The sequence below is a fragment of the Bubalus bubalis genome, chromosome X (assembly GCF_019923935.1).
Source record: "Bubalus bubalis isolate 160015118507 breed Murrah chromosome X, NDDB_SH_1, whole genome shotgun sequence".
Lineage (NCBI taxonomy): Eukaryota > Metazoa > Chordata > Mammalia > Artiodactyla > Bovidae > Bubalus > Bubalus bubalis.
In genome coordinates this window covers 12,993,218-13,013,478 of record NC_059181.1, presented here as the reverse complement: position 1 = coordinate 13,013,478, position 20,261 = coordinate 12,993,218, and the positions used below count along the sequence as shown (strand labels likewise).

General features: G+C 45.2%; 1 protein-coding gene across 6 annotated transcripts in view; it reads left to right on the top strand.

Moving 5' to 3' along the window:
• Window positions 1-20,261, top strand: part of PHKA2 (phosphorylase kinase regulatory subunit alpha 2) — a 93,772-nt gene that overhangs the window by 32,569 nt on the left and 40,942 nt on the right. For all 6 annotated transcript variants that reach the window (XM_006056336.3, XM_006056338.3, XM_025275767.2 and 3 more), the window contains 8 exons: window positions 2,402-2,449; window positions 3,900-4,068; window positions 8,169-8,251; window positions 10,517-10,597; window positions 11,717-11,815; window positions 13,594-13,740; window positions 15,429-15,482; window positions 16,169-16,291. In XM_006056336.3, coding sequence (XP_006056398.1) covers window positions 2,402-2,449; window positions 3,900-4,068; window positions 8,169-8,251; window positions 10,517-10,597; window positions 11,717-11,815; window positions 13,594-13,740; window positions 15,429-15,482; window positions 16,169-16,291 — 804 coding nt within the window. The remainder of the gene's footprint in view (window positions 1-2,401; window positions 2,450-3,899; window positions 4,069-8,168; window positions 8,252-10,516; window positions 10,598-11,716; window positions 11,816-13,593; window positions 13,741-15,428; window positions 15,483-16,168; window positions 16,292-20,261) is intronic.

Sequence of the window (20,261 nt, the reverse complement as noted above, 5' to 3'; positions counted from 1 at the left end):
GGAGAAGAACAGGCCCCCTTAAGACAGTAGATTTCCACATATATGCCTATATATACTTATTCTCTTCTTGGGTTAGGGCAGCAGGTCACTAATCTGACTGCTGCCCCTTCTCGCCTCATTAAAGGTGATCTGTTCCTTAAAGTGCCGGTCTCGTTCTTTTTCCGAACCTTGCCTTCTCTAACTCCCTTACCCTACAAGGCGCATTGATGTGTAGAAGTATCATTCTCATGGCATGAGAGCCTTTGGGATTTGTTTTTGATTTGCACACTGCTTATTGGCCCACACAGCCAGTGGGTCATCAGGTCCAGGTAGAATTCTTGTGGCCCAATCATAAACAAAGTGGGCCTGAGTGTCAGGCAGCCTTGTCAGCAGTAGGGAAGCTAAAAGAGGAAGCCTGTCTGTGGGAGCAGGGAAAGGACCATTTGAATTTGACTAGACGTGCTAAGTATGAGGTGATGAAATCACCTAGTCTTGGAGCTAAGGGGTAGTATTTAAAATGCATACAGCAAGCATTGAATGCTCCTCCAAGAATTTGGATGGCAGTTACATAAGTTACATATCATTCATTTAGCAGTGTAATAATTTGATATTCATGTTCTCCAAATTTTCTATCCTCCTGACGTAAAATCCAAGTAAAGCCGTGCCTAGCTATTTTCTCTCTCTCTCTCTCTCTCTCTCTCTCTCTCTCACACACACACACACACACACACACACACCCACCCACACCCACCCACCCACCACCCCACTACCTCTCTACTGTAAGCAATTTCTGATCTGGGTTAGAGTTGACTAGATTTGCCACTCTATGACTGACAATAGAGAGGCACAGAGAGAGCACATTATTTGATTTGTTGAGTGTGGTTAATAACTGCAGCAGACATCTCCCTTGATTATGGAAAATAACACTGGATCTTCCAATGATCCTCGACATGGACACTATTCCACTTGGGGCTTAGGCAGTACAGCTGCTCATTGTGTGAGACTGTCCCATGCATTGCAGCACACGTAGCATCCTTAGTCCTTACTTACTAAATGCCTATAGCTCCCGTCCCCATCAGAGTGACAATAAAAATGCCTCCACCCCCACATTTCTAAATGCTCCCCCACCCCCAGGGGATGCTAATGTCACCCCCAGTTGGGAACCACTGGGCCTCTTCACAATGGAAAATAACCTTATTTGAGGGGAAGTCAATTGGCAAATGTTTATGCTTCACACTGTAGGAAATATTAATTTTGACAGTGTTAATTATACCTTTTAATTAGGTAATATTTTCTGCATCAAGAGAGTTTCTGACATAAAGTGAGATTATACTCTAGAATCCTAGGATTTTAGAGAATGAAGAATCTGAAAGGTGATCCATTTTAGACTTTTCTCCCATAATTATCTTTGGTGGTCTTAGCCTGCAAACCTTGTTCATTGTGTAAGAGAGGAGATGCTAATAGCCCTGGGAGGGAAGTTCTTTCAGCCAGCCTACTTTGACCTAAAAATACCCCATTCTCTAGCCACTTGTGAAGTCTTTTTCTAGTGGATTTAATAGGACATATGAGGACCTTCTTTCAGCGGGCCTGAACTGTGGAGGAAGAGAGTGGCAATATAATGTATCGACAAGGAGCTCAAACTCCGGAGTCAGAGGGCCTGGGCTGTGTCCTGCTCCACCCCTTGCTAGCTGAGAGACTTGAGCAGTGTTGATTCATCAGCCTCAGGTTCCTCATTGTAAAGTGGGGAAATAATAACACCCACCTCAAAAGGGCGTTGCAAGAATTAGTGGGAATCTAAGTAAAGTGTTTTGTACAATACCGGAACAGAATGTCTAATTATCATGTTATTGTTTATAATAATAATTATTGTTATATGATATTTCTCCTTCTCTGTATGACTTACTTCACTCAGTATGATACTCTCTAGGTCCATAATTGGTTCTAACATGTATTACTGAGAAACTTTGGCAACTACTTACATTTTGTAAGAACTTTACTCAATAGTCCAGTAATGGTGTCACAAATGGCTGTTTTGGCAAAGCATCGTTACTTTGGGGCAGGCAGGGTGGACTTAATTCATCCTTAGTATAAAGAAAATGAATTACTAAAAATTGAAACATAAAGCTCCAAGGTACTAGGCTTATAAAAACTGTCTTGAATAAAATAGCAGGAGTCACTGGATTTCAGCACCAGAAGATACCATCTGGTCCAACATCTTTATTTGAGATAAGTCATTGCATCAAGATTTTCTTTCTTTGTGATGGAATGGAGAAGTAGAAATAATCTGAACAATCAAAGTGCTTGTATATGCCTTCTTGGGGAAGGTTCCAGGCAGCACTGGCTTACCTGTCATGTAGGGAGGAGGTTGTTTTCATGGAGCAGGGAAGCTGGCCTTGTTACTGATCCTATTTTATTTCCACAGAATGTGGTGAAACTGATGCGAGGTCTTCTCCAGTGCATGATGAGACAGGTAGGCAGAAAACGACAGATGTATTTTTGGGTCATCTGAGTGGGCGCTTTATCATTTTCCTGGTGACAACTATCAGCCTTAGAGTGTTTTGAACTTCTCAAGATGAGGAGAAATTGAAAAATTTAGCCTACTTTCTCATTTTAAAATTATCTTCAGTAAGTTTAATATACCATAGAACAAGACTCAGAGAATACTTTCTCAAAGTCTTTTCAGGGCTTCCCTCATAGCTCAGTTGGTAAAGAATCCACCTGCAATGCAGGAGACCCCAGTTTGATTCCTGAGTTGTGGAGATCCACTGGAGAAGGGATAGGCTACCCACTCCAGTATTCTTGGACTTCCCTTGTGGCTCAGCTGGTAAAGAATCCGCCTGCAATGCAGGAGACCTGGGTTCGATCCCTGGGTTGGGAAGATCCCCTGGAGAAGGGAAAGGCTACCCACTCCAGTATTCTGGCCTGGAGAATTTCATGGACTATAGTCAATGAGGTTGCAAAGAGTTGGACACGACTGAGCAACTTTCACTCACTTCTGTAAAAGAAGAACATGCTCTTTTTCTAAACAAGGAAGAAAACATTGTTTTGAAAAGTCACTCCTAGAAAGCCGTGTGCTATTGTTTATTCTGTTAAGTTTATAAAAGGGTTTCTTTGAGTTGAGGACTTCCCCTTGAGGCTCAGCTGGTAAAGAATCCGCCTGCAATGTGGGAGACCTGGAATCGATCCCTGGGTTGGGAGGACCCCTGGACAAGGGAAAGGCTACCCACTTCAGTGTTCTGGCCTGGAGAATTCCATGGTCTATATAGTCCATGGGGTCACAAAGAGTCGGACACGACTGAGCTGCTTTCACTTTGAGTCGAAATGCTTGAGTTTTTAAAACTTGACAGTAATATTTACTGGTATTTTCAGTGAGAGGTAGAACAATTTCTTGAGCATGTACTGTGTACAGAACATTGTACTAGGATCTGTACAGATTCCAAGATGAATATGGTACAGTCCCCACCTTTGATTGGCACGTTCCCATTAGTTTTGAAAAGCATCGTTGTTCTTTTCTTTTCAACATAAGGAAATAGGATTGGAAATTTAAAGAAGAAATTTACAGAGGGAGAAAAGGGCCTCTTCCTCCCCTCTTCCCTCATTCCTTCTCTCCCTCTCGTTGAGTTCCTACTACATGTCACAGCTCATGCTGGGAATAGCAGACAAGGAAACCCTTTGGCTTGACCTCTCAAGCTTGCAGAGCTTGTTAAAATCCCAGTAGACTAAGACATTTCTGGTGATGGGCAGGAAGAGATACACACCCCCACCCGCTCTGTGTGATTCTCACTAGTGAGCATCCGTCCCCTACCTTCCATCCCTCTGTCTCCCAGAGGTAACAGATAAAAGGTCTAAATCCAAGATAATGACCCTGCTAGCCATGAACCCCTTAGGGTTCCATGCAGCCAGCTTGCTGTCTTCCTCAGGTGGATAAAGTGGAGAGATTCAAGCGCACTCAGAGTACCAAGGACAGCCTGCACGCCAAGTACAACACTGCCACCTGCAGCACTGTGGTGGGCGACGACCAGTGGGGCCACCTCCAGGTGGATGCCACCTCCCTCTTCCTCCTGTTTCTGGCCCAGATGACAGCCTCCGGTGAGCCAGGCCTGATGGAGCCCACTGAACTGGGAGTGACCATCCAGAAGGGGGCGGGGAGGGGCAGGCATTGACCAGTATTCAAAAGAAGCTGCTTTTTTGCATTACATTATATGCCCTGATTCTGTGGCTCTGTTGACAGTCAGTCTCCTGAGCCCTCGCAGGACCAGGGCTGTTGCGCCTGCTCTGTGCACCAAGTGGCCTTGAGTTAGGCCACTTAGCTGCTGTGTCGCAGAGCTGTTCCCTTCAGTCCCGTAAATTCATGCTCCTGGGTTAAAGGCTTTGCATTTACTTCAGACTGCAAATATGAAACTCCAAAAATTGGAGAAATCAGGAAATAGTGTTCCGGCTTTGTGAATAAACCTGAAACTTGAAAAGGACATTTTGGTTATGAAAGTTAAGATGAGCTCACTGTAGATGGTTTGGAAAATATAATGAAATACAAAGGAAAAAAATCTCACTGATAATTTTCATTTGAATGTGTCTCCTCCAGGTTTTTTTTCCACTGTATTTTAAAAAACACATTTCAGGTCATATGGTATGCATATAGGGTTTTTATTACATAGCATTATAACTTAAGCATTTCCCCCATAATATTAAAGGTGTTCATAAACAATTTTAGTGACTTTACCAATGGATATTCCATAATTAAACTATTCCTTTATTCTTCTGTTTGTTTGTTTACCTATCATAACTGTATTGCAGTACAAACTTTGACCCTCATATTTATTTGCTTCCTTCTCTTAGTTTGATATCATTCAAAGGCTACTTATACTCATTGCCAAATTGTTTGCAGAACAGTTTACCAGTTTGGAGAAGGAAATGGCAACCCACTCCAGTATTCTTGCCTGGAAAATCCATGGACGGAGGAGCCTGGTAGGCTAAATAGCCCATGGGGTCGCAAAGAGTCGGACATGACTGAACGACTTCACTTGCATTTTCTTTTTTACTTTACCAGTTAACCACACCCCCCAGTGATGTAAGAGTACGTATCGTAGCCACACCAGTTTCAAGAATTCATACTTTACATGTATTTGTCATAACCAGCTGTACATTCAAGCTTCCTCTCCTGGTTATATTGCCTGCTTCGGTACATGGGTGCCCCTCCTGGGCAGGTGCTGGGAGCTGGCCTTTCCATGAGTTGAAGAGCCATTGCCTGTGGTTGGGGGCTCTCCTTTCCCAACCTGGCCATTGGGGGAAAATACCCACCCTGTGCTTTACTCAAGGATAAGACAGTGGTTATGCTGGGCTAAAATGCAGGCTCTGTGGAATCTTCTCTGCACAAATCCCACACGTATATGAAGGCCCCACATCTCTTTCAATCATTTCTCCTCCTAGGCACACAGACAAAAGTGGAACCATTCTTATCTTCCATTGTTCCTTGGCTCCCTCCTTCATTCCCTCCCTTCTGTCCTCACTCTTTCCTTCCCTCATTCCTATTTTCCTCCCTACTTTCTGTCTTGCCTCTCTCCTTCCTTTTATCTTTCCTTCCTTCATCCTGTCCTCCCCTCCTTTTCCCTCCTTCCTTCCATCCCTCCTCCTTTCTTCCTTCCCTCCCTCCCTCCCTCCCTCCTTCCTTCCCTCATTCCCTCTTTCCCTCCTTCCTTCCCTCCTTCCCTCTTTCCATTCATCCCTCCCTCCTTCCATCCATCCTTTCTTCACTTGCTCCTCCACTTCTTCCCTCCCTCCTTCCTTCCTCCCATCCCTCCCTTGTTCCTTCCATTCATGCCTCCTCCTTTCTTGCTCTTGTTTCTTACTTCACTCCCTTCTTTGCCCTTCCATCCTTCCTTCCTTCCCTTCTTCCTACCCTCCTCCTACCCTTCCTTTCCTCCCTCCTTCCTTCTCTCTCTTCCCTTTCTTCTTTTCCTTCCCCCCCTGCCTCCTTCATTCCCATCCTCCCTCCTTCCTTTCTAGCCTCCTCTCTTCTTTCCATCCTTCCCTCCTTCCTTCCTTTCATTTCTCACTCTTTCCTTCTCTCCTTCTTTCCCTTTCCCACCTTCCGTTCTTTCTTCCTTCCTGCCCTCCCTCCTTCCTTCTTCCCTTCCTTCCCTCCCTCAATCCCTACTTCCTTCCCTCTGTCCCTCTTTTCTTTATATCCTCTTTTCCTCCTCCTCTCCATGCCTTCCTCTTTCCTTCCTTCCTTCCTGTCTACCCTCTCTCCTTTCCCTGCTTCCTTCCTTCATCCTTCCTTCCCTCCCTCCTCCCCTCCTTCCTTCTATCCCTCCCTCCTTTCTCTTTCCCTCTCTCACCCTGTTCTCTCTCCCTCCTTCTCTACCCTCCTTCCTTCCATCTTTCCATCTGTTCCACTTTCTACCCTCCTTCCCTCCCTCCCTCCTTCCCTCCTTTACTCCCACATTCCTTCCCTCCCTCCTTCCTTCCCTCCTTCTCTCCCACCTTCCCTCCTTTCTTCCATCCATCCCTCCCTCTTTCCTTCTCTCATTTCTTCCTTCCCTCCCTCCTTCCCACCATCCATCTTCCTTCTTTACCTTATTCCTACCCTCATACCATCTTTCCTTCCCTCTCTCCTCCTCTCCCTCCTTCCTTCCATTCCTACCTCCTTCATTCACTCCCTCCCTTCTTCCTTTCTACCTTCCTTCCTTCCACTGTCCTGTCCTTCCCTCTTTCTCTCTCTCCCTCCCTCCCTCCCTCCTTCCTTCCCTCCCTTCTCCCTGACTGCTTCCTTCTGTCCTTGCCCTGCCTCCTTCCTTCCCATCCTCCTCCTGTCCACCCTTCCTTTCTTTCCTTTCTTCCCTACTACCTTCCTTCCCTCTCTCCTTCCCGCCCTCCCCGCCTCCTTCCTTCTTTCCCTCCCCTCCTCCCCCTTCCATACCTACCTCCTTTTGTCTTTCCTTCCTTCGTTCCCTTCTCGCCTCCTTCCCTCCCTTGCTCCTTCATTCCATCCCTCCCTCTTCCCCGCCCTTCCTCTCTTCTTCCCTTCTCTCTCCTTCCTTTCATTGCTCCCTCTTTCCCTCTCTCCTTCCTTGTTTCCCCTTCCCTCCTCGCCTGCCGCCCTCCCTCTCTCTCAGCCTGCCTTCATCCCTCCCTCCTTCCCTCCCTCCCTGTCTTCTTCCTTTCTAGCCCCTTCCTCCCTTCCATCTTGCCCTCCTCCTCTCACCTCCCCTCCTTCCTTTCTGCCCTCCTCCTCCTCCCTGTCCTCCTCTCCTCTCCTCCCTCTCTTTCTCCCCTCCTCCCTTCCTCCCCTCTTTCCATCCTTCCCTCTGTCCTTTCTTCCCTACTTCCTCCCTTTGTTCTTTCTGTCCTTCCCTCCCAACTTCTTTCCCTCCTCCCTTCCCTCCTCCCTTTCTTCCCTCCCTCTTTCCTTCCTGCCCTCACCTTCCTTCCTTCCTTTCCTTTTGCTCTCCTCCTCTCCCTTCTCTGTTCACTCCTTTCCTCCCTCCCTCCCACTCTCCTTATTTCCCCCTCTCCCTCCTTTCTTCCTATCCTTCCCTCCTTCCAGCCCCTTCTCCTTCCTTTCTACCCTCCTTCCCTCCATTGTCCCTTCCTGCCTCATCCTTCCTTCCCTCCCTTCCTCCTTCCTCCTCTCCTTCTTTCCCTCCTCCCCTCCCTCCCTTCTTCTCTCCTTCCTTCCTACTCTCCTTATTCTGTTCTTCCCTCCCTCCTTACTTCCCTCCCTCCCTTGTATCTTTTTTCCCTTCTGTCCTCCTTCCTTCCTGCCTTTTCTCCTTCTATCTTTCCTTCTCTCCCTCCTTTCTTATCACCTTCCTTCCTTCCTTCCCTCCCTCCCTCCCTCCCTCCTTCCTTCCTTCCCTCCCTCCTTCCTTTTGCCTTTACTCCTTCCCTCCCTTATTCACTACCTCCCTCCTCCTTTCCCATCCTACCTGTTTCCCTCCTTCCTTTCTTCCTTCCCTCCTCCATCTTTCCCTCCCTATCCTTCTGTCCCTCCTTCCTCCCCTCTTTCATTCCTGAATTAGACATTAACTCTTATGACTGACTTCATACTTAATTTTTGATGCCCTAGTAAGAAAAATGCAAATGAGGGTATATAATTTATTTTCTAGTATAAGATTTGTCATTCGTAATTGGCAACTCTCTCTTTACAACATAACTCTGTAAACTTACTGTTTGTTTTTGTTTTGTAGGCTTACGTATTATTTTCACTCTTGATGAGGTGGCCTTCATACAGAATCTTGTTTTTTACATAGAAGCTGCGTATAAAGTTGCTGTAAGTTCAAATCCAGTGTTTATTTTCCAGTGTTACAGCGTCAGGAAGGATAAAAATCACATAGCTGTTTGAGGGCCAGGCTGTCTGGGGCTGACCCGAAGGTTAGCAAGATTAGAGGTATAAGATGATGTCACCTCTGCACACAAATTGCACATTTGTGTCCAGGAACTCAGTTGGGGAGCTTTTGTTGTTGAAATGTGCCATATGCTCTGTTTGAATTCATTAGGTTCATTTTAAATAAGATCCTCAAATACCCTGTGGCATGTGTACTGGGAGCCTGAATCAGGATGAAGGGCAACACCAGCACCCCAGGCAGCACACAGGGAGAGAGGCAGGACCCAGACAGGTGCCCCGGGCTAGGTGATGGGTGGAAATACCTACACACTCAGTTCCTCCAGGCTGCTGTCTGCTACTGAGAGCTGAGCCTCACACACTTGTAGAGAACAGCTAAACTGTAAAGCTGGCCAGAAGAGCAGTAATGAAAGGCTAGAGTTTGCTTTTTGTTTTTAATAAAGAGCTACCAACATCAAAGCAAGGATCAGCAAACTTTTTCTGAAAAGGGCCAGAGTAAATCTTCTCAGCTCTTCCAGTCTCTGTGGTCTCTCTTGCTGCTATTTAACTCTGCCATTATAATGATACCACACAAACAGCTGTAGACAACTTGTGACCTCGTGTGTGCAGCTGTGTCCCAAATAGACCTTATTTCTGGATCACAGGTGTAGCAGACCTGATTCGGTGCCAGGGCAAGCACTTGCTGACCCCAGGTCTGAAGCAGTAATCGTCCACCAGGAGCAGTCTTTGGCTCTCCCAGGGAAACCAGGCCATGTCTGGAGACATTTTCGATGTTGACAGGAAGGGAGCGGGTACTGTTGGCATCTAGTGGGTGGAGGCCAGAGATGCTGCTGAACACCCTACAGTGCGCAGGACAGCCCCCTACAACAGAGAATGAGTAGGCTGCAAATGTCAGTACCGCCGAGGTTGGCCAAGCCTGGTCTGAAGAAACAGGAAGGCTTTGTAGAAAGGGTGGAACTTGAGTTGAACGTTGGTAGATGAGTAGGGCTCAGATAAGCAGGAGGAGGGAAAGGGGTGCGAGAGTATCAGGAATGGCTGTGAGTGTGGGGGAAGGGGAGGGGTGGTTGGGGAAAGAGGGGGTGGAGTAAAGGAGTATTCTTAGGGTGACAGCTGAGTGCTCCAGAATAGTAGGAATTAAAGTCAGCTTGTGGACAGGCAGGAAGTGTGGGGCTGGATCATAAAGGTAAGGCCATCAGAGAGAGAGATTTGAACATGATCCACTAGGGAATAAACAGGTCGTCAGGTTACAGTCTCGTGCTGGGGAGCAAGCTGATCAAAGCAGTTTCTAAGGATGAGTCAGGCAATCGGCTCCAGGGTTGGAATGAGGACAGGTTGGAGTGGAAAGGCCCCGCTGTGCAGAGGACCGAAGGAATGGGTCCTGGAGTCAGCCACGAGGCCTGCACGGCAGGCAAGAGTCTAAAGTCACTCGAGTATGTCTGAGTCTAAAATGTCTTATTCTGAAAATGTTCATCTTTCTCTAATAATAATAAGTGCCAGAATGTTGGCATTGGTCCTGTTCTTCTTGAGTTGTAATCCTTCAGTAGTGTATATAGCATTATTTCAAAATGGTATCCGGTGCCTGGGTTTCTTCAGTGAAAATATGAGCTATAAAAGTTAAGTATGTATGTATCAAGTCCTCTATGTGGACGGGCTATCCTAAGCCAATTCATATTAATTAATTTCAAAATACCAGGCAAGTTTAGTGTTCTGAGCCGCAGTTTTGACTTTGCACCCATTACTGCTGAGCATTTTTTCTCAAAAGGTAATCTATTAAATTATTTTAAATGGTTTGGTTGATTTCACCCAGTTATAACCCATTTCTTCTTTATTCCATCTCACAATTTAATACAAGTTTAGACGTATTAGGTGAATAAAGGTCAGCCTTTTAAGATAAAATATTTTGTTCTCTATAAATCATGAGTTTCTTACAAATGAATAACTTTTGGAAATAAGAAAACTGAGTGTCTTTGCATGCATTTTTGTTCTACTCGAGTATTTATTTCCAAAACTCTAACCAGAGGTCAAATGAACTGAAATCAAGAAAGAATACAGCTTGAGTGTGTAAAGACATGAATTTGGTACCCTTTGAGAAGAGATAGTCACATTTCATGATGCCTACAGTGACATAAAGGAGTCCTTTTTCCATAGTACTTGTCATCTATTAATACCTCTTTTCTCCTTTTTCTCCAACAGGATTATGGAATGTGGGAACGTGGAGATAAGACTAATCAGGGTATTCCAGAATTGAATGCAAGCTCTGTAGGAATGGCCAAGGTGACAGTCTGGTCTTGTTTGTTCTTCCTCCTATGCCTCTTTAACGGCTTTGGTTTGGTTCTTATCCTTAGGGGTTTGGATTTGATCTGGTTAGCTTATTTTTCAAAAGTCAACAGCAAGTATGAAATTCAAGTGGTACATGTACCCAAACCAACTGAAATTATAGGTAAAGAATGGAGGTTTCCTACACCTAAATCTGCATGTGCCTGAAAATCAGTGCATTCCCTCCTTATTATCCAGTATCATCACCCATGCATCTAAGCTCTTGCTATTATCTAAAAAACTGGATATATGATGTCCAGTCTTGTTTTCTGGGTCGTAAAGAGGGCTGAAGGATACGAGCATTTTGTAGGGCAGGGCTCACACATTTAAAAGTCTACAGGGTCAGGTCAGGCACATAATATAAACAAGTGAAGCCAGCCAGATAGAAAAATAATGGGGCGGGAATGGCATGTGTTGATGACACTGCAGACTTTGTAAAGGTGTTCTAATTTAAGATCATTTTAAAAACTTCCTCAGGCCAAACCAAACATGACCATGGAGCAGTTTCAGCCAGCTGGCCACCAGTTGACATCTCTTGCCTTAGATATTTAGCATGCCTCCTCCATTCCCTCTTCCTCAAGGCTGAAGCATAATTTTACAGAGTAAAGACTCCAGAACTATAATTTTTAAAGCAACAATAAATATTCTCTGTTAAGGTCAACCGATGGAAAACATACTTAATACTAAAAAAGTTTACTTTCTTAAGTGCCAAACATGGCTACTGTTAGAAGTTAACCACTGAAATAGATGAAAGAAAAACCAATCATGAATTTAGCCCCCCACCGCTTACACGCACGATGCTGTGTTGTTAATATTTTGCTTTTTGGTAGAATACTAATTTCATTTTGGAAATGGTTTTCTGTTTTCTCTATCTTGTTCCTGCAATGAGGCAAAACACAGGAAAGCTCTGAAAATAAGGATAGAACACGAGTATAGGATACTTTAGCTAGATTTTAAAGACAAATTTCATCACCTATGGGAAAACATATATGCTTGATTGCTTAATGAAAAAGAAGTACGAGATATGGGAGTATATGTGTACTACCCATACTCAGTAATTCATACTTGTGCTTGTAGGCAGCACTTGAAGCAATTGATGAATTGGACCTTTTTGGAGCCCATGGAGGTCGCAAGTCTGTGATCCACGTCCTGCCAGATGAGGTGGAACACTGCCAGGTGATGGTTCTCACATCCAGAGAGTAGAGATGGAGACTCATGGCACAGAGGACTTGGGCTCCAGTTCAGATTCCCCAGCTTCCTAGCTTGGTGGCTCTTGGCTTCTTTGAGCTTCAGTTCCTTCGTCCATAAAATGGGCATACTAGGACCTACCCCCACTGCTGCACAAGGTGGTCATGAGAATCCGAATTAATCAACTTAATTTGTCAGAGTACTTTGTGAGCCAGAAAGGATCGCACAAACGTAAGCTACAGCAATGGTGTTTGTATGGAGTCAGCAATCAAGACAACTGTGTTCTGTTGGAGGCAAAGTCAATTTTACGTTTTTTTTGAGCATGTACAAGGTTTTCTCTTAGGTTTATTTCATGAGGTCCCCAAATTTGATGACTGACAAGCAGTAGTTCACTTGGGCGGGTAGTGGAGTCTTGTTAGAGGGTAGTGGCAAAATGAATGGTGGAGGAGAGATTATATGGGAGAAATGGCAAATCAGTAAAACCTCCATGAAACACATGTTAGAGAAAGGGGTGATTTGGGGCAGATTAGGTGGCTCCATTTATCAAACAGTAGGTCAGCAGTTGCTGGCAAATCAGCAGACTTATTTACTGGGGGCTCACTGTATGCAGGCACTGTGCTAGGGCTGTGTGAGTGAGAGGCATACCAAGTTGTATGCAGAGCTTCCAGTGGTAGTGTTCGTTTCAGGCAGAGAGAGCCTAGAGAGAGTGACTGGTTAAAGAACTGGGCTTGGGGGTCAGTTGGCTAGAGAAAATTAAGCTTTGTTCTCAAGCTGAAGGGTTCCCCCCTTATTTAGCCCCCTTCTAACTCATTCCATTTTCCCCCATTAAATAGTCCTTAGTGGGGAATCTACTGTTTCTTGGGGTGTGGTTTAATAAAGTTAAGCTGGTATGCTTCTTAATAGATGTGTAGTCCCCAGTGGAGACGGCATGAGCTCTGTAGCTAGCTGGGCCTGGGTTAGAATCCTAGCTCTGTTGCAGACTATCTGCATGCCCATCAGCATGAGTCTCTGCGTCTCCAAGTCCTCATGTGTGATTTGGACATAGTTCTCGAATTCCTTCTTTACATGGAAGAGTTAATAAGCTTGTGCTTGCAGGAATCTAGTCCCATGTCTGTACATGTTAGATTTCAGGGTTAGCTCCCTTTCCTTCCCAAACTGTTCCTTATAATTTCACCTTCCTTTAGTTTACAGTGCCTAATCCAACCACCTTATAATTGAGGCCATATTATAGTGCCACTAAGTAAGCCATTCTTTCTAGGACTAAACTAATTCTGTTTGTACTAAAGTGTTTTGCCTGTTGGTGTGGTCTTCTGGATTTGACTCCTTTAAGTGGTTTCTGAGTTATCCAGTCCAGCTGGTCACCTCCACCGAAGCCAGGCATTTCTCTGTGTTGGTCTTGTATGTGTGTTCTTCTTTGTCTTTGCAGTCAGGAGCGCTAACCTGCTGATGAGGTAGTCCTTAGTTCCTCCCCTGCGTGCCCTAAAGGCCCAGCAGTATCAACAGAAGGTACAGAAGGAAGGGAGCCTGTTCCCAGCATGGGCTCTAGGCATATCACTGTTCTCCCGAACCCTCTTTTCTCCTGTGAGGAACAGGACACATGGGCTGGGTAGGTGTGGTCACCCAGCAGGGGCCATGTTGGTAGGCAAAAACTCTCTAAAAATTGGTAAACTCATTCATATGTTCCCTTGGGGTAAAGTCATAGTCTCTAGATGCTGTACATAACTCTTAGTGCTTCCGGGGTTAACACTTGTTTGTTTTTCATCCAGTCTATTCTGTTTTCCATGCTGCCAAGAGCCTCGACGTCAAAAGAGATTGATGCTGGGCTTCTTTCCATTATTTCTTTCCCGGCCTTCGCGGTGGAAGATGTGAACCTTGTGAATGTGACCAAACATGAAATTATTTCCAAGCTCCAGGTAAACATTGGTCACACTGGTACCCTTCTGCCCTGTGTTAAGTGCCCCTTCCAGATAGTGACATGGAGCAGCTCACTCAGGCCTGGGCTGTCCCTGCAGTTGATCTCGCGGTATCAGAGTGGACTGACAGATGGAGGTACCCAAGGCTGAGAATGGAGGGGAGAAAATGAAGTCTCTGAGCCATCAATACCCAGGTTCTTTTCTTGCGCAGTAGAGTTTCAATTCCAGCTGGCACATTTAAACCTCAATTCGTATCAGTCCTGTGCTTCTAAGACAGAGCTTCTGAACCCTTTAGAGATCCTAGACAGACTCCCTTAAGAATCTCATGAAAGCTACAGTCCCTGTCAGAAAAAAATGCACATGTCCCGATATCCTCAAACTTGACACACGATTTCTGGGGACTTGAAGATCTCCAAGTTAAACTGAGATTAAAAATCCCAGGGATGTCCCAGGTGGTCCAGGGTTAAGACCTCACCTTCCAATGCAGGGGGTGCAGTGTTCCTTCCTGGTTGGGAAACTAAAATCTCACATGCCTCACAGTCAATAAACCAAAACAGAAAACAGAACAATATTGTAACAAATTCAGTAAAGACTTTAAAAATGGTCCACACACAAAAAAATCTTAAAATCCCTGCTCTGAGGTGAGATGCAGAAACTATGACACCGCACCAAACTGAGAAGGTTATACAATACTCTAGCCAACTGAAGTTATCAGTGAAATGACAAAAAAAAAAAAAAAAAGTAAGTTTCCTAAACCACAATCTGCATGTTGATGATCCCACTTAGATTTGGTGAAAAATGCTTTTAGCCTCTGGAAACCAAGGGGTAAAGGGTCTCCAACCATATCGCCAGAAGGCACTGCCTCAGTTAGGAGCCAGTGGAGAAAACAGAACCTGTTTAGTTTGTAGAAGTAGGCAGAGAGTTCATGTAGAGAATGAAGCATTTCAAGGGGAGCACGTTCTAGACTGGGCTTCCCAGGACACCCCAGACACTATGGGATTGGCCACTGGGAGTGCGCTTGCCTCCATGGCCAGTGCTAGAGCAGCCCCAAACGCTTAACTGAAGAATGGACACCCAAAAGTGCGATCCAGGGATAAGGGAGGCAGATTCAGATAGCACTGCACTGCCCTTCTTTCTTGGCACCCGAGAAGCCGGAGAGGAACACTGAAGCCTGCAGCAGGAAACCCAGCAGCCATGGCCTTAAGCCACAGGAAGCCCTACCGCCTCCCTCCTCCACTTCTTGCAGGATGCAGGCTTCTTTGTATCCAGAGCCTAACTCCTATGAGTCTGGAGTCGCCTTGTGGCCTTCCAGTCTTTCAAGTAGAAGCAGTCCTTCCAGTCTTTCAAGTAGAAGCAGTCCAATCAGTCCACATATCACCATGGGTGGCTTCTCCAAGCAGTGAGGGTCCCTTTGCGTCTTTGTACAATACAGCAAATCAGAATGAAAGGATGGTCATTCTGTGAACCATGGAGTAATTAATCTCTCAGCCCTGACTGCCACTCTAATGGAAAGTTTTAGCATTCCCTTCCAAGTACTGATCAAACCTTATTTTGGTTTGCTTATTACTTAAAGATGAGTTTTTGTACTGACAGCAGTGAGCACTTTGTTGTTACTAAAAGGGCTGACTTGAATCAAAGAGATAAAGAAATTCTTCTGTTTCATCAAATGCTTCTTTTTGTCTTCTTAGGGGCGTTATGGATGCTGTCGCTTCCTTCGAGATGGTTATAAAACCCCAAGAGAGGTTGTATTTAAAGATTGTTTCTTCTGATTCCTTAACTGCTTCATATCTAAGTTGCCACTGTGGCATTCTCCCTCTGTTGATTATAAAACTTACACGTTGGAATATTGGAAAGAGCAGTCTTAATTTTGGAGTCAGCAAGCTGGAGTTAGGCAATAGACTAGTAAGATCATTAGGAGAGCAGCAAGCTGGTGATTTAAAACCAGCTTGCTGACATGGACAAACAGTTCTCTCGCTCACATGTTTTTTAAAAGGCCACCTGTGGCCTCCTTGGGTTCCTTTGCCGTAGGGACTGATAAAATGATGTCAATAAAACAGTCTGCCCAGCACTGCAAGAGTCAAATTTCTCCTTATTTGTAATAGAGACAGAGAAAGCTTAATCTAATAAACTACCAAGTAATGCTATGTGCATTTGATTTACTTTTCTGAAATTTTACCATGGATAACTGCCAAAAATAGCTTCAGTCATGTCTGTCTCTGTGCGACCCCATAGACAGCAGCCCATGAGGCTCCCCCGTCCCTGGGATTCTCCAGGCAAGAACACTGGAGTGGGTTGCCATTTCCTTCTCCAATCATACCAGCCTCAAAGTTGCCCTGAGTCAGAAAGCAAGGGACACCCAGTGAGGCACAGTGGTATCACGTATGTAATCTGACATTACCTTTTAGAACGTTTACCTGTTTGCTTCCAGGACCCAAACCGATTGCATTATGACCCTGCTGAACTCAAGCTCTTTGAAAACATTGAATGTGAATGGCCTGTGTTCTGGACTTATTTCATAATAGATGGAGTCTTCAATGGTGATGCCGTTCAGGTGGGAAAATGCTGGGCGTTGTGTTGGTAATCAGCATTTTCATGGCAATGGTGTGCTGATGGTTATTAGAACGTAGGGTTATGCAAAAATTCAGGGGCACTGTGTCAGTTACCTGCTGCTGCCAACAACCTTTCCTAAAACTTCATGAATTAAAACAGCTATTGTGTTTGCTCAGTGCTGTGTAATTTGGGTAGCGCTCAGCAGGAACGGGTTTCTCTGCTGCTTCTGGTGTCAACTGGGATCAGCAGGGCTGCAGGAACTGGCCTCCCTCACGTGGTTGCAGCTTGATGCTGCCTGTTGGCCCGGAGCTCAGGTGGACTGTTGGCCTGGGTCTTCATTTTCCACTTGGGCTTCTCACAGCATTACAGTCTCTGGACAGTAAAGCTTTTTACATGATGGTCATCTTTTCCCAGAATGCAAAAGCAGAAGCTGCCAAGCTTTCTTAAGGCTTTAGGCCCCAAACTGGCAAAGTGTCAGTTCTGTTGCATTCGGTTTTTTCAGGGCTAGTGTTGCCAAACCAGGTTTGTTTTGCCAGAGCACAGCAAGCCAAAATGCTGAAATGCCAAGGTTTGCAGCAAAGAGAGGGTTTATTCGCAAGGCCACCATGCAAGGAGAACAAGTCTCAGGTCTGCCTGCATGAAGACTAAGGCTCGGGGTATTTATGGGATAAAGAATAAAGCAGCACAGTGGCCTGAAGTTGAGGAGAGGTGACTGGAAAAAGGAGTGGTAATTCTCATTCTGCCCAACTGTGGGCCACAGGTCTCTGCACATTCTAAAATGGAGGTGCTTAGCATGCTCTGAGGGTGCAGTTTTTAGCCCTCTGATGCCCCAAAGTCACCAGACACTCGCCCGTGCCCTGTTGGAGGGTGGGTGGTCCTAACCAGTCTTAACCAGCTCAGTTGGAACGAGACATAGTTGACTCCAAGTTCCTGGAAAACAACTCGAGCAAACATTGTTTAGACTATGCGCTGCTTGGAGGACATGGGAGTCTTAAAAGCACCTTGATTAGTGAAGGCCTGTTACAGGTAAAAATAGATTTGACTAATGATTACCCTTGGTTTTAGTCCCCCCCTATGTTTTGATCATTTCTCCATGTCAAGAGGAGGAGGACAAAGACCCCTCTGGATATTTCCTGCCTATAAGGGGTGTAGACACAACTAGGGCTTGAGGAATGAAACCGCTTAGCACTCATTTGAAAATATTCTCTTGATCCTGGTTTCAGGTTAACATTTTGATCTGAGCAGTTACCACCTATGTACCAGCTGTCAAGGCATTCACAGGCCCAAGATTGGTAAATTACAGACAAAGATGTAGCCTGAGGGGGCCTGTAGAATGGCAGAGATTGTTAAAATTTTCATTCTTTTTTAGCAGTTTTATTTAGGATAAGCCAGGGATCAAGCGAAAGCGAAAGTCAGTCAGTCGTGTCCGACTCTTTTTGACCCCATAGACTATGCAGTCCATGGAATTCTCTAGGCCAGAATACTGGAGTGGGTAGCCTTTCCCTTGTCCAGGGGATCTTCCCAACCCAGGGATAGAACCCAGGTCTCCCGCATTGCAGGCAGATTCTTTACCAGCTGAACCACAAGGGAAGCCCCAAGGATCAAGTGTCTTACCTTTTTCCATATTGGAGTGTCTCGATCATTATCTGTTTGGCTGAAACACTTAGATATTAAATGTGGAAGGACCACAGGCTTGGAGAAATAAGTATGGTTTCTATAATATCCTGACCATGTAGAACCTTGGCAGGGGTAGATGCCAGGGTCTTTTTTTTTTTTTTTTTTTTTCTCTTTAATCTGAGGACATGAGGAGAGGACCAAATTTCAACTTAGTGTAGGAAAAAATAGGTGACAGGAAATTCTCTGTTGATTAGCTTAACCCAGTATCTACATCTGAGGGCTTTCTACTGTAAGTCATTCAAGGGGAGGACACGGCATAAAGGCTCGAGAACTAGGAGGTGGGGTTCTCTGGGGCGGGGGGCACCAGTCTCCCACAGACGAGTTTTGTTGCTGCTGCTGCTCTTTTCTGGCCACTGTGGTTTGCCATCTTTAAGGCTGCTCTTAGCTAGTGTGGTAGTGCTCTGTGCTTAAGTCGTGTCCAGCTCTTTGCAAGCCCATGGACTGTAGCCCACCAGGCTCCTCTGTCCATGGGATTCTCTAGGCAAGAATGCTGGAGTGGGTTGCCATGTCTTCCTCCAGGGGATCTTCCTGACCCAGGGATTGATCTTGTGTCTCCTGCATTGGCAGGCTGATTCTTTACCACTGAGCCCACCTGGGAAGCCCTGTCTTAGCTAATATCTTATTTAATGTATCAGCCGCATAACGGGTGTCCCAGCCCACAGCCTTGCTTCTTGTTATTTCTCCACACCATCATCAGAGTGATCTTATTAAGAAAAAGATGATGCTATTGCTTGTCTTAAAAGCTTTGAATGGCTTCCTGATTACTTTTGTGATGAGGTACAGGCTCTTCACACGTTTTATAGGGTCCCAGAAGACCTGTCCCTTGTTTTCACTACTGTAGTCCAATTTCTAATTATTTCCTTTCTTGAGTTCTGTGATCCAAGCAGATGGAAACTTGTTCAGGCCTTTGGGCAGGCCAGGCCGTCTCTCCCACCTTCTCAAATACCCAGGAACTGTCCTGAATATTCATTGGAAGGACTGATGGTGAAGTTGAAACTCCAATACTTTGGCCACCTGATGCAAAGAACAGATTCATTTGAGAAGACCCTGATGCTGGGAAAGATTGAAGGCAGGAGGAGACGGGGAGGACAGAGGATGAGATGGTTTCATGACATCACCAACTCAAAGGACATGAGTTTGAGTGAACTCCGGGAGTTGATGATGGACAGGGAGGCCTGGTGTGCTGCAGTTCATGGGGTCGCAAAGAGTCAGACACAACTGAGCGACTGAACTGATGCTTTCCACCCTCAGCTTCCCCTCCCCCTTCATTTGATTCGTTTTAAGTGTCTCTTCTTTCAGAAAGCCTAAAAGCTTTTATATATGCCCCACAGCTCTTATAATAGCCTGGCACCTATCAGTGTATTTCCCACTTAGCTGTCAAAGGACCCTGCTAGAGATGGTCTCTATCCATCTGGGGCATATGCCCCATTCCTAGTATATACTAAGTGCTAAATGGATATTTATTAATACAGTGTTCATTTGTTCAAGACAGATTTCTTTTTTATTATTTATTGAAGTATAGTTGAGTTACAATCTTGTGTTAATCACTGCTGTACAGCAAAGTGTGGTAAAGTTGCACATATAGATATTCTTTTTCATATTCTTTTCCATTGTAGTTTATCATAGGATACTGATAAAGTTCTCTGTGCTATACAGTAGGACCTTGTTTGTTTGTTTTTCAAATTGGAGGATAATTGCTTTACAATGTTGTGTCGGTTTCTGCCGTACAACAATGCAAATCAGCCATAATTTTATGAGTGTGTGTGTGTGTGTGTGTGTGTGTATGTGTATGTATCTGTATCCTCTCCCTCTTGGGCCTCTTTCCCCTCTCCCTTCCCACCCCTCCAGGTCATCGCAGAGCACCAGGCTGGGCTCCCTGTGTTATGTAGCAGCTTCCCACTAGCAATGTGTTTTACACATGATAGTATGTATATGTCAGTGCTGCTCCCTCAATTTGTCTTACTCCTTGCCCTGCTGTGTCCACAAGTCCATTCTCTCCATTTGCATCTCCATTTCTTCCCTGTAAATTGGTACATCAGTACAATTTTTCTGGATTCCATTGTATATGCATTAATATACAATATTTATTCTCTTTCTGACTTCCCTCTGTATAACAGGCTCTAGGTTCATGCACTTCACTACAGTTCAGTTCAGTCACTCAGTCGTGTCCAACTCTTTGCGACCCCATGAATTGCAGCACGCCAGGCCTCCCTGTCCATCACCATCTCCTGGAGCTCACTCAAACTCAACGTCCATCGAGTCAGTGATGCCATCCAGCCATCTCATTCTCTGTC